The 14,619-nt window shown below is 40.0% G+C and overlaps 1 protein-coding gene across 2 annotated transcripts; it reads right to left on the reverse strand.

Moving 5' to 3' along the window:
- Window positions 1-1,148: 1,148 nt before the first annotated feature.
- SRSF5 (serine and arginine rich splicing factor 5) lies at window positions 1,149-5,068 on the reverse strand. 2 transcript variants are annotated; one of them, XM_060262521.1, is made up of 7 exons: window positions 4,559-5,068; window positions 4,127-4,197; window positions 3,831-3,929; window positions 3,268-3,337; window positions 2,084-2,157; window positions 1,876-1,986; window positions 1,149-1,765 (listed from the first exon to the last, which is right to left on the reverse strand). In XM_060262521.1, the coding sequence occupies exons 1-7, from the start codon at window positions 4,682-4,684 to the stop codon at window positions 1,516-1,518; spliced, it is 801 nt and encodes a 266-aa protein (XP_060118504.1). In that variant the 5' UTR covers window positions 4,685-5,068; the 3' UTR covers window positions 1,149-1,515. The 2 variants fall into 2 exon arrangements, with proteins under 2 accessions (XP_060118504.1, XP_060118505.1); XM_060262522.1 differs by lacking the exons at window positions 1,149-1,765; window positions 1,876-1,986; window positions 2,084-2,157 and adding an exon at window positions 2,292-3,049 and having other exon boundaries at window positions 4,559-4,878.
- Between the last annotated feature and the right edge of the window lie 9,551 nt (window positions 5,069-14,619).

Consider the following 14,619-nt stretch of genomic DNA (forward strand, 5'->3'; position numbering starts at 1 on the left):
CGGGTTTGCCCAAAAATGTGAAATCCAAAAAATTACATGGGGAGGGGGGAAGGGGAACCAGATAAAAGGATATATAAAGGTAGTCCCCTACGCAAGTACCAGTTGTTTCCAACTCTGGGGTGACATCACATCACGTTTTCATGGCAGGCTTTTTACGGGGTGGTTTGCTATTGCCTTCCCCAGTCATCTACTTCCCCCCAGCTATTATTTCCTCAGTTGTCGTTGCTAGGCGACCACAGTTCTAGGCCTGGAGCTTTTGAGTCCAGGGCAGGGGCCTTCTGGCCCCTGTAGGAGGGACTGACTGGGAATGTTTGTCAGTTCCAGCTCAGGAAAATACCTGGAGATTGGAGTCTAGAAAGGGCACAATTTGGGGAGGGGCCTCAGTCAGATGGAAAATCATGGAAGCAATCATTCAAAGCAGACATTTTGAGTTTTAATTCTGGCATATCTCCAAGGTACCACCATGAAGTTGGCAACTGCTAGGCCTGGCGGAAACCACTGAGTGACTTTATGTCATCCAATTTTCATGACTTAGCTAAACCTAGCTGCTTGCTACTGCTGAACACAAGCCACCCTACAAAACCCAGTGTAGTGTTTAGGGTGCTTAGAAATGCCTGGTGGAATCTAGATTTGAATTGTCAGTTGTGGAAACCCACTGGCTGAATTTTAAGCAGTCAGTTTTATGATAGCCAACATCACAGGTTGTGACAACAAAAAAATCCCCTATAGAAAAAATTACGGCAGAAATACAGCCAAAGAGTGGATGTGGATAAATCAGCTGGGTGAATCACTGTGGAGAATTATATAATAAACGGAAGAGTACAGCAATTTGTTGTTGCACTGTACTCTACAACCTTGAACAAAAATTTTTGGCAGGAAGGCTGTAAAGCAGTTACTTGATAAACCTACATCTTACTTTCACTTGACAGCAGCTTTACCTTCATATGCCAGCATGACCATGATTAGGACCCACCTTCTATGTGTGGCCAACTAGAACTCTTTTGCCTCAACAGTTAAAACAACCAACCTAGTTGAAATGCCCACACCAAGAAAGATATACACGTTTTTCAATAACTTTATTATCAATATCAACCAGTATGACTGTAGACTTGGCAAAGGAAGCAAACAATGCATGGAAACACCACAAATCCGAAATAAAAGCTTTATTAACAGCCAGTATAAGAGCTCTGTAACCAATTTCAAACATTCAACACCCTGAAATGCCAATTACAAGAATACACCTAGAACTAAATGTTCAGAAGTCAAGTTTTTTAAAATACAAAAAATTCTTTATAAAGAGCTCTACCAATATACACAAAGCTATACACTTCTGACTTAATGAAGTGAGCAGGAAAAAGATTATCAAAAAGACAATACTATTAGTTCAACAACTTCTGTGGTCCGCATTTACAAGGCTGTTAAGTCCCAGTCCCTCCCCCATTCATTCTCTGCTCCAGAAGTCACATACTTACCATCACTATTAGCAAGTATGTTTTTAAGAGTCCGCATGGCAACTCAGTTGCCACTATCAACAGACCTCGACCTTGAGCGAGATCTCTGACGGTCCACGGAAGCTGGAGACTTGGATCTACTTGAAGAAGCACGTTTCTGGCTCTTTTCAGGGACAGGAGATCTACTAACTGAACGTGACTTGCTGCGGCTACGGCTTCTGGATCTGGTGTAAGATTTACGGCTTCGGGAGCGGGAACGGCTGCGAGACCGCGAAGAGCTCCTGCTACGAGAGCGAGACCTGCTCCTTGACCTACTGATAAGTTAAAATAAGATACATTAAATCAGGCTCTACACAGCAAACACTGCCATCTATTACACCAAACATAATAAACAAGCCTTCTGTTTCCATGTTACCACTCTTACCTGTGTCTTTTGCTGCCTTCAATTAACTTAATTTTCCTTCCATTGATTTCCTTGCCAGACAGTTTTTCAATGGCATTCTTTAGATCACTGTAAGAGGCGAATTCAACCACCCTAATAAAAACAGAATACACAAATCAGCTTGACAAAGACAAAAAAAAGATTTCTAAATAAAATTAACATGTAAGATATATTCCACCAAGATGCTTACCCTTCATTTAATTTAGGTCTATGTGCATCTGCAAAGGTTACCTCCCCAGCTTGCCTCATGAAGTCTTTGAGGTCCTAACACAAGATCAAATATATTATGCAAAGAAATAGACAGTGCTGAAGTATAAAAAGTATATAAAATTACTACTGTAAGAAAAGATGTTAAGAATTAAAATGTGGCAGATGCCACACTTGTAGATAATTCTATATTTGATAGAATACATCAGGGCACGAAATAAATGAAAACAGCAAATTGCTTTAAGCAAAATGCTCGATTTTAACATTAAGGTATTTTTCTATGCATTTTACTGAACGGAATGAAAGACAGCTTATTTGTAACAAAGCATTCTGAAGCAATGTTTTATGACTATACATTACATTTACAAAAGCACCAATTATTTTGTGCCCCATATGCCATTAAAAATATAGTTTACTTTACCTTCATTAAAATTTCCCTAGGCTAGCCAAGCAGCAAACTGCATTAAGCGATCGAGGATACCGTCATGATATATGCCCGACTGGCTCTTCGCCAACCATTTGAAGAACACTACCCAGTCGATGGAAGCCTTTAATCGCACAGCCCTCCCTATTAGCAGACTACTCGCAGATCCAGACATTTTCTATGCTTGAGCAGTTACACTTTACTGCGATCAGGATTCCAACGACCACCTAATGCGTATCTTTCAACTCTCTTGATCAGGATCTCTTATTTCGAAGCGTTACAGGAGGAACAGTTCTCAACTTAGGAATCAGATCTCGTTAACTCTCGGGGATCGCCGCAACCCAGCACTTTAAGGAAGTGCATCGATTACGTCTAGACCGGCAAACACAGATCTAGAGGTGGCCAACTGATACACTGGAGGAGCTGACTGGAAAAGTCAACCAGGCCCAACCAAGAGTGACCAAGACAGAACGATTAGGATAACCCACAGGCACTCCTCGTCATAAGGCCAACGACACAGATAGGCTGGCAAATAAAATGGATTTTTAAAGTGGTTAAAATGGATTTTGAAAACAAGATAAAATTACATTAAAATATTAATATTAAAACTACTTTTGAAAACATTTAAACATTTAACTTAAATAATTTTGATAATGTTTTATCTTAAGATAAAAATTAGCTTTATTTAAAATATTATATACATTACATACCCATTAATCCAAGTCTAAAGAGATAAAACAAACCTGCCAGCTGACTCTGGATGACAAATTTTCTACAATGAGTCGATTTTCTGTCCTTACAGGTGGAGCATTTCTGAGTGGAATAAAAATTGTAATTATGTTAGTATGCCCACTAAAGACTGAAATCAAGCTAAAGCAACTTTCCCTAAAAAGGCCTGACTTAATTACAAGCATGTATGTGCTGGGTCAAAATGCAGCTTCTCTCATGCCTGTGACATCACCTTCTGCACAGAGATACACTGAAATCTTCCTGCCTTCAGAATCCCTAGGAGAATATCTATTTAGTGAAATGTCCAAATGTGGATGCTTTAAGTTACTTTCCACTCCATGGGATTCTGAATCTGGTTTAGCATGCCAGTTTCGGGTGCAAGAAGCAAACCCTGATTAGACACATACTTTAGAACTGACAAACAGGATCTTGAAAAAAGATACTCAAAGCCAGCCATGGTCTGATATAAGGAGAGATCCAACAGAGACTGCACAAGTTACATTAACATCCATCAGACCCAAATTTGTTGCAATTCGTGAATGCAGCCATACTACTGGATCTAACAACAGGCACATACCTTCTATCATTTCGTGGACGCCGACTACTAAAACGGTCAGAGTATCGCCCTCTGCCTCTTCCACCTCTAGAACGGGCCCTTGCATGTTCAATTGTTACTCTGGAGGGGGGGGAGAATCAATAATTGTGTTTTAACTGCTCAGACGTGTGTAAATAAGGAACAGAAACATATTTACAAAACTCAGAACAGAGATTCAAGTTACTTAGCCATTAATGCTTCATGTTTAACTGTCCCTTTCAATATGCTTACATATTGTAAACACTTTACTTTTGGAAAAAAATAATCTCAAGATTTACCGTTCACTACAAAGCTCTTTTCCATCCAACTCATACACTGCATCATCAGCATCTCTGGGATCTTCAAATTCCTGTGGGACAGAAACTTAAAATATCAACCTGCAACTTAAAATACAGCTTTATGTGAACAATGTCTGATAGCGTTTCACAGAATCCAGTTGACTAGCCCTGAAGCTGCAAACTGGTGTATGCTTATCCCCAAGATTTAATTCACTGAGATGCCAGCAAAAGCTATCTAAAAGAGTAACTTTATCAAAAAGAGACAGCTTAATACTATATGCAGTGAAACTAAAAGTATCATTAGGGGAAAAAAAAACCCTGTGTCCACCGCCAAATTCGTTATTTCTCCTCAAGAAGAGATCCATTTAAGCACTCAAACACTTCTTGTGCTTTCCACCAGGGGCTTAATGTCTGACAGCCACCTCCACTTACCACAAATCCAAAGCCTCTTTTCAGGTCAATGTCTCGGATCCGTCCATACCCCTTGAAAAATCTCTCCACATCCTTTTCTCTGGCTGCGGGATTCAACCTCCCAATGAACACACGGCAGCCACTCATAGTGTCACTCAAGATGGACGAAGCTGCAGAAAAGGGCAAATTAAGGGGCGGAAGCCATAAACGGAGACCCTCTCTCAGTCCCTGCCGTACAAATAAGAGAAGGAAGATGGCCGCCGCAAAAATAGGTCAGCCACGACTGGCTTCGCCCACCAGCCAGTCTGTGCCGCAGTCCCTGCTCCGCCTTTTTCTGCCGCAATCTGACATCAAGGAAGGCAGCGCGCCAGACAACCCCGCCCAGCTCCTGCAGTTCCAACTGGAACTAGAGACTAAGCACCGCCCCTAACTAAGCCAACTAGAAACCGCCACATCCACTACGCCTTTTATGACAAAAAACGACAGCGAGATTCATACAGCTACATGGAGGAGCTGCGCATGCGTTCTGACTTCCTCCCGCTTGGAAAATTACAGACGCCATCATCTTTACAAAATGGCGGCGGAGCCGCACCCACCATAGCGGGTATAATGCCTACATGATCTCCGGCCATAAAACCGACCTTATTCCCAAGAAAGTGAGACATACCCTCCCAGAGTGTGCCCCAAAATCTCCCCTCATTCGGATTTTCACGACCTTCCCTTCACCCACCCGAGCTCGTTCTTACAGAAGACTCCAAAACCTGCCATGGAACCCGCTAAATCTTCACAAACCTGCACTACGCCTCTATAATTCTGAACAAGATCTCTAGATGTGCAGAAGTTTCTCGGCACTCGACAATGAATCACTCCCAAGCTTGCCACACGACGACCGACTCAGGACTAACCACCCCAGTGCCTAACTGCGCCACAAAAATGGAACCTGGACCCACGTGACACCGTTGGCGCTCAACGATAGGCGGAGAGCCTTGGCGCAATCTGGCTAGTCACGGGGGAGGGCGCTCGACTCCGCCCCAGTCACGGGAGTAAAGCAGGAAAAACGTGTGAGGTCGGTCTTTGCGCGTGCGCAGGTGGAAGAGTTGGTGTGGGCGTTTTCTATGAAGAAAAAAGAGGAAGGGGGGGGGGCTCGCATTCCGGCCGCCGGGAGGGATAACTCTATCTGCTCAACATTTTTTTTAAGATAGTGTTCTAGCTCTGTGTTAAAAAAGATTAATATCCGCAGTGTGAAACTCGGGATCATTGCGCGCTTGTGGTGCGTTCATACATTGCTTACTTTTGTATTGTGGCTCATGTAGGCGGCGTTTTATGAAGCCGCCGTCCGTGCCCATAGTACACAAACTTAATTACCTGCGACTTTTACCTCCAAGCAAGTGCGCACAGAGTTGCAGCTTCGCCTTTTATACCTGTTTCTCCCGCTGCTGTTCACAAGCGTTCCCGACCAGCGTGCCAAGTTTGTTTAACCTGTTCGGCCAGTCTAGCTGGTCGCAATTTCCTCCAATTGTGACATCCACCTGAATGTTCTCAAAGAACGGCAAAATTCCAGAACTTAGGGATTTTAAACGAAACTGCTCCAAGAACACAGATGCGAGCTTTTCGTTCAATACCTTCGTGCCTCAGCCGTATACAGCGTGCGTGTCTTCATAAGTTTTATGGCTGCAGTACCTTCCCAAGTACCTTTTCTACAGTCCCTTCCCAAGTCTTGTACTATTGCAGTTGACCAATCAATCTTTATAAAGCAGTTAATAATGTCAAAAATACAGCCTGAAGCTCCTATAATTGTGTAATAACATTTAGAAATGTGTTTTTTAAATATTTGAAATTTTGCTTTAGCAGACTTTATACAGAAACAAATTATTTGAAAATTAACAAATCCAGGGAGATAAGTGATCAAACTCATTACTTGCTGGATACCTGGGGAAAAAACTGCTTTAAAGTGTTTAAAGCAAGATTTTTAGGCAAGGAGCTGGGGTGTGTTGTTATCTCAGTGTGCACACAACTCTCAGTACTGTTGTGCTGCTGGGCTATAATGGAATGAGGCAACACAGTTTCACTTCTCCATGTGGGACAAGAGTGAGAATGTGGCATAAATATATAAAGACAGCTGTGTTCAGACTCCCAGATTACCAGAAGTTGTACCTGCACTTCAATAGCCCAGTTTACTGTGCCTTTATCACTTCAGGGAGAAATGGCTATCAAAAAGTGATACGGCCTGATGCAGCTTAGGACTGCAGTGTGGGGAAAGGAAGGGTGAGGTATTCTTTGCATTTGTAGCTCCAAATAATGCCCCTTCAAGGGCAGTTTCATATTGGGACAAGGGAGGGGGGGAGCAGAAGCCCCTTTCCTCCACACCACAATCTTAAACTGAACTGTTCTACACTATGATGTCTCACTGTAGATCCCAGAAACCTGAACCCAGTTTGTTAAAAAAGAATGCCATTTTCTCTGGCTCATTGTAGAAGCTTTTTTACAATTCATTCAAACACAAATTTAAGTTCCATAAGTGCATTCTGGCCTTCAGAGAGGGAATGTCTGAGGAAGTTCCCATTTGTTCACCCTACATACCTACCTCATACATTACAACATTATAACTGTACATGGCTCTGAGGCTTAATATTTTGGCCCCTTTCTGTTTTAATAATCTAAACTTACAATACTGGTAGTATTTTGAGTTTCTATAATTTGAGTCAGGCAGCAGCTTCTGTAGTTTTTAAAAACTGGACAAAAGGAAGAATCCCATTAGCTTCCTGTTAGAAAAACGTGTGCTGGTAGAAATTTCCTTTTCTATGCAAATCTTAATTATGCTCCAGACACGGGCTGCTTACAGATGAGTGGTTTAAGCCACCTTGGAGGAAAGCAGGCAGGCACCCCCAAAAAGTGCATCTACATGCGCATACCTGCCTGCCGTCCTGTCCCCGACTTACCAGGAGTTGGCTTTAAAAGGCACCACTTTCAGAGTGTTGTCTTTTTCCTAGGGAACCTCCGAGGCACGTCCCCAGTAGTCTGGATGGCTGGGAAGCACCCAGGGAACTGCGGATGGGGTGTGTGAGCACTTTACACACTCCCTAGGGCACCTGTGGCCTGTCCCTCTTCCACAAGCCATCAGGACATTCCTGGGCTCTCCTTTTCCATTCAGCTCACTTCACGTCTGTTAGTAGCCTGGGAGTTTTTTAGTCCAGTTTAGGGTTGCTAGCTCCAATTCAAGAAATATCTGGGGACTTTGGGGGTGGAGCCAGGAGCAAGATTGTGACAAGCATCATTTAACTCCAAAGGGAGTTCTGGCCATCACATTTAAAGGGACAGCATGCCTTTTACATGACTTCCTTCCATTGGAAATAATGAAGGATAGGGGCACCTTCTTTTGGGACTCATAGAATTGGAACCCCTGGTCAATTTTTTTTGAAACTTGGAGGGTGTTTTGAGGAGAGGCACTGGAAGCTATGCTGAAAATTTGGTGGTCCTACCTCAAAAAACAGTGGTCCTCCCTCTCAAACCCCAGATACTTGCAGATAAATTCTCCATTATACCCTGTGGGAATCAGTCTCCATAGGTATAATGCCCAGCAGACATTTCCTGCCCCCTCAGCCTTTTGATGACCCTGAAATGGGGGGAGGGCCTCCAAACTGGGGGATTCTCTGCCTCCGCCTGAGGATTGGCGACCCTAGTCATCTGTTGATTTAGATGTCTTTCTTCAAGATAGCTCTTCTGTTGTAAGTGAAATCACATTTTCTCAGCAATTAATGAAATTGTTTTGTTACTGTTAATTACTGGGTTCGATGCATAAGGAGTCTCGTTGCATAGTAATCAAATCTCTTTATTCGTGATACAGCATGTTACTGGTAAAACTAAGACTGGAGAACTGGGCCAACTTTATACACTCAAAGTTCCTGCGCTTCAACGTCATTGGATCATTTGAACCAGCAGGGGGGCTAGCTATTGGTCCAGGGAAGCAGAGATTTGGATCCTGCTTCCCATTTTTTCCCTGTCCCCAAGCTCAGTCCTAAAGGCTCCAATGAGCCAGGCAGGAACTAACAACCCACATTAAAGCACTGTACCACATACACAACAGTTACTTAAAAATATTTCCATTGCAGTTGCAAATGCTGTATGGACAGTTATTCTATAAGTGTTCTGATAACTGTATGATAGTGCCTACAGCGTCACCACCAGGATCACTGCTTCCTTCATTCCTGAACCATTTTAGCATAATTAATCATTTTAGTTCAGTTTTATTCTTTGAAGATGAAGCATTCCTCCACTCGAGTATGAAGTGTTCATGCAGCCTGTTTAAAAAAATGGTAAATGTCAGAATAGCTATTTCTTTCCATAGCAATCCCCATCCCACATAGGCCTTTCTCCTCCTCTTTTTTCTTTCTTTTTTTCTTTTGGTGGAAGTCTACTGCCCCTATCTAGAACATATATCTCTCCTGAGCTGTTTCAATTTCCCTCCTTCCGGACCACAAGTGATATTGACAAAGCTCTTAAACAGGGTTTATCTCTGTCTGTATCATGTCCTATGGTGATTGTATATAACGCGATGAGAAAGTTGTGATATTTTCATTATGTATATTATTTTTAAAACATTGAAGTGTGTGCAATAGTATTTTGATCAGTCATCAATGCTTCTGGAGCTCTTTTCTAGTCTGACATTGGCAACCCTCATTTAAATGGGGGGAGGAATAAAAGTTATGGTTATAGGGGACTTCGGGTTCGGTGACGCACGATTAGAAGTGGCTCAGACCAGTGCGTCCAGAGCTGCTTCTAAATTGGATCGTTTGAGGGGTTGCCTACGAAGGACGACTTGACTCTGGGGCCCAGGAATGGTCCCAGAAGGCAGGGTGCTTGAGCGGTAGAACGGGGATGTCAGCAGAGGCGGCTGCCCCCCAATCCCACTTGCTCCTAGCCTCATCGCTCCGATTGCCATTTTTAAATGGCATGAGGGTCGACCGCCAGCTTCTCTGTTTTTTCTTGCACTCTGGACTTTAAAATTCTGCATTTTCAAGACAAGCTGCTTCTATCTTGCTATTACTGTAAGTGATCTTTCTTCATATTATTGAAGCAAATGGCATTATCTCTGACAAGCAGGGAAATGGAGAACCAGGGCTGAAACAGACTTTAAGAAGAGGCAAAAGACTAAGAAGGGGGGGAGAACTCTCTCTCCTTTTTCAAGGCTTGCAAAAGTTTCTGCCTATCCTGGTAACATTTACAACACATGCATCAGGAGAATCACACCAATCTTTAGTTACACAAGAGACTTGATGGCTGAATTTAATTGACTGGCTTTAAACCCCCCTTGGGTGGGGGGGGGGGGAGTTTTGGGTTCTGGGAAAGTTGCTTGCATGCAAGTTTATATGAATGTGAAGGACAGCCAGCTTAAAGGTACTTGAAGCTTAAAGTGCTCTGAATGAATTTATAACTCCAACCTGACTTTCAAATCCTGTTGGGTATCTTATATTGACTTATAAGACATAGCAGGATCTCTGGTTGGAAGAAGAACTTTTGTGCAAATTTCCAAAGTGGATTTTTACTTATTCTTGCTGGATGTTATAGATATACGGTAACTCTTTAATCTTGTTTTCATTTTTTTCCCTTCCTTTTATCTGTGGCTGGAATATTTTTTGACATGGTTTAAACATTTTTGGCTTTGGATTCCTTTTTTTTTTTACTCATCCCTCCTTTTTCTGGATTTCCAAATATGGAAACTTTTTCTTATTTTCTATTATTTTTTCTTCTTTGGGAGTGCCTGGTTTCCTTTTATTTTGGGTTATTTGTTTAATTTTTAATTCTTGATTTCACTCTTGGAGTACAAATAGGGCATTCAGCCCTAGATTACAAATTTGTTGAAAGTTGTTGAAAGACGTTGTAATGACTTGGATTTTAACTGAATTATCATTGGTAGAGGACTTGTAATAGTGAATTTCTTTTGTTGTTGTGAACTGAATTGTTTTGTCTATGTACTAGTAAGCGTGGTTGGCTAAAAAGTCTTGTTTATTATTATTCTTACTATTGTTTTGGGTACCACAAATTGTTGATAGAAGCTAGAAGGCTTTCTTTTTAAAACTATTTCATAATAAGGGCATTGCTTGGTGGAGATTAGCTTATCTGTTATAAACAGGAACATAGAGTTCCAAAACAAACTCTGATGCGGCATTATTGGACTTGTGGCTGTGAGTGTGTTTATTTTAATAAGAATGGAAAATCAAGCTGGGATTGGTTTCAAAGAAATAGTCAAAAAAAAGGAAAACCAAGAAGGAAAGCCACCAATTCCTTCACCTAGCGCTCCACCTGGGCCAGGGAAATGTATGACCATGCAGGGAGATATGAAAGAAATGCAAAGCACCTTAATGACTGCTATAGCACAGCTGACTAGTAAAGTAGACAATATTGGTGAACAGATGGCAGAAATTAAACAAGAGCTTTTGGAAAACAGCAGACAGACAGCTGAGACTAACAAAGCCTTAAAAGTATTAGATGGCCAGGTGACAGAGACTATCCAAAAGGTGGAACATCTGGAAAAAGAACAGAATATACATGATTCTAGACTTTTGCAGTTGGAAGTAGACAGAGCTGCCTATATGTTGAGGTTTCAAAATATACCTGAAGAGAAAACTGAAGATTTCAGAAAATTTTAAGTGAAGCCTTGGCTGAAATTTTACAGGTGACTCCTCAGAGGATGGAAGAAGAGTTTGATCAAGTTAGACGGGTGCCATCAAGTTATACAAGACAAAATAAATTACCTAGTGAAGTTCATTTGAAGCACACAAGAAAGAGGACTAGAGATGACATTTTGAAGCAAGTAAGAGACAGACCTATGATGATAGCTGGAAACATGGTGAAAATTCTAAAAGAGGTAAAAGTGAGACAAAAGAGAAGAGAATATAAAGCGTTAATAGACTTTTTGAGAGGAAGAGAAATACCCTATATGGTTAATGCCAGAAGGCCTTCTTTTTACTTACCAGGAGAACAGATACAGGATAAATTCCATTTTCAAAGTTCAGAATTTTTTGGATAGAGTGAAGGAAAAAGAAGGCAAGGAGAAGAAGGATGATGGTGAGGAGGAAGAAAGTTCTGGTGAAGAGAATCCAAATGAACCACGGAAATACCCCACAAGACAGCAAACCAAAAAAGATAAGAAAGATAGTGATAAGCAAAATCCATAATGACCTCAATAGTCTTAATTAATGTGAACGGACTTAACTCTCCTGTCAAAAGGAGGAAAACTTTTAGATATTTGATAAAAATGGAAATGGACATAATTTGTTTGCAAGAAACTCATATTTTAACTAAAGACCAACATCTTTTGAAAAATAAAAAACTTGGTAATTTATTTACAGCAACAGATATTAACAAGAAGGAAAGGAGAGTGGCAATATATATTGACAAATTTAACCCACAATTGCAGAATGCCTCTGAAGATGGAAGAATTTTATTAGTGGAAATTACAGTGGATAATAAAAAATTTTTACTGGCAAATATCTATGCCCCAAATGACCAACAAGAGAAATTCTTTCAAGAGTTGCATCTTAAATTATCAAATCTGGAATATGTAGAATATTGTCTAATAAGAGATTTCAATGCAGTCTCTAACAGACAACTGGACAAAAAACCGCACAAGCAGTCTAAAAGCAAAAGTCTTCAATTGCCAATAAGTTTTTGGAAATTAGCAGAAGAACTGGATTTGGTTGATGTATGGTGAACAAGATATCCAAACTCTAAAGATTTCACCTATTATTCTTCTAGCCATCAAACTTGGTCAAGAATTGATATGTGTTGGCTTTCTGCAAGTATGAGCAAAGATCTAGTTGAGACAGAAATTCAAACAAGAGTTATTTCAGACCATAGCCCTGTAATGATAAAGCTTAAAGGTACAAGAATGAGAAGATCATGGAGGCTAAATATCTCAATTTTGAAAGATAAAGACTTTCTTAAAGAATCTAAGGTGGAAATTGAATCTTTTTTTAAACAGAATATAACAAAAGATGTAAAGATGCAAGTAGTTTGGGACACTGCTAAAGCTTATTTCAGGGGCCTTGTAATTAGATATAGTATTAAGAAAAAGAAAGAAAGAACTGAAAATTTTCAGAATCTAATGTCACAAGCTGGAGAAGCTGAAAAGAATCTTAAAAAACAACCGACTAAACATGAATTTCAAAAAAAGTGAAAGAAATACAACATCAGTTGAATTTGATACTTATGGAGGAGACGGAGATTAAATTGAGGTATGCTAGACAAAAATTTTTTGAACATGCCAACAAGCCTGGAAAGTGGTTGGCTTATAGGATGAGAAAACAAAAGGCCAAAATAATAATTACGACCCTGAAAGATGAGAATAATAAAGAGAAAGCTCAAAAGCAAGAAATATGTCTAATCATGGAACAGTTCTATAAAAAATTATATGAAGATAAGCAAGCTCATAAAATAGATTTAGAAGAATATATCAACCAAAATAATCTCAATAAATTTACAGAAGAACAACAAACAATTTTAAATGAACCAGTAACAATAAGGGAACTTGGAGACGCAATGGCATCTCAAAAGAATGGCAAAACTCCTGGTCCAGATGGATTGCCTGTGGAATTCTACAAAGCTTATGAGGAGTCTTTACTATTACCATTTAAGCGTCTTATTGAAAAGATTCAAGAGGAAGGCCAAATACCAGTTTCATGGCAAGAAGCTACAATATCTTTAATTCCAAAAGAAGATACTGATCTGAAAGATATTAAAAACTATCATCCAATCTCCCTTTTAAATGTGGATTATAAAATTTTTGCTGCGATACTGGCATGATGTTTGAAGAAAGTTTTACACTCTACATTACATTATGACCAAGCAGGGTTCCTTCCTAGAAGATATCTGAAAGTTAATGTCAGAACAGTTTGTGATATCTTGGAATATTATGAAACTCATCCAGAGAAACAATTGGCTCTAATTTGCTTGGATGCTGAGAAGGCCTTCAAAAATGTTCGTTGGCAATTTATGCTGCAGCAACTGAAAGGTATGGAATGTGGTGAAAATTTTTGAGAGCAGTAGAAGCAATATATTCATCTCAAAGAGCAAGGGTGTCAGTGAACAGCGAATTAGCAGATGCAATTGATATTCAAAAAGCTACAAGACAAGGCTGCCCATTGTCACCCTTACTTTTTATTTTATCTCTAGAGGTACTGAACAACCAAATAAGGGAAGATACAAGTATCAAGGGAGCTGTGATGAACAGTATAAGATGAACAATATAAATTCAGAGCCTTTGCAGATGACCTAGTTTTTATACTAGAGCAACCAATAGATTCAATAGACTGTCTTATAAACAAGATTAAACCATTTGGCTACTGGGTGGGATTGAAGATCAATTACCACAAAACAAAATTTCTGACAAAGAATATGATGATGGAACAAATTCAATCTTTTCAGCAAAAATCAGGGGGTTTGTATGAGAAAAGAATCAAATATCTAGGTGTCCTTATTTCAAATAAATGTAGCAATTTAAAAACAGACAATTATGATAAACTATTTAAAGAAATTTAAAAAGACTTGGAAAAATGGCATGAATCTATCCTTAATGGGAAGAATAGCTTTAATAAAGATGAATATCCTTCCAAGGCTATTATTCTTGTTTCAAACTATTCCAGTATTTTTAAATAGTGGATTTTTTCAGGAACTGAACAAGATGGTCTCCAAATATGTTTGGTAAGGCAAAAAACCTAGAATCAAACTAAAGACATTGCAAGATTCCAAATTAAGAGCAGGTATGGGCTTTCCAGACTGGCAATTGTATTACAAAGCTTCTGTGCTTTTGTGGGTAAGAGACTAGATACTATTGAATGATAAGAGACAATTGTTGTTAGTGGGACATGATTTCTCTATGAGGTGGCATGCGTATCATGGTGTCAAAGACTTGAAGGCCATTCCTATTTTAAGAACCATTAGTTTCGAAAAACCTTGTACCTCACGTGGTCATGGTTAAAAATCAGAATTTATAAAAAAAAATTCCAAGGTGGGTCTCTCCAGTAGAAGCATTTACTCATCCAAATCTTCTAAAACCAAATCAGAATTATAGATATGATGACTTG

This window comes from Heteronotia binoei, chromosome 21 (assembly GCF_032191835.1).
Source record: "Heteronotia binoei isolate CCM8104 ecotype False Entrance Well chromosome 21, APGP_CSIRO_Hbin_v1, whole genome shotgun sequence".
Taxonomy (NCBI): Eukaryota; Metazoa; Chordata; class Lepidosauria; order Squamata; family Gekkonidae; genus Heteronotia; species Heteronotia binoei.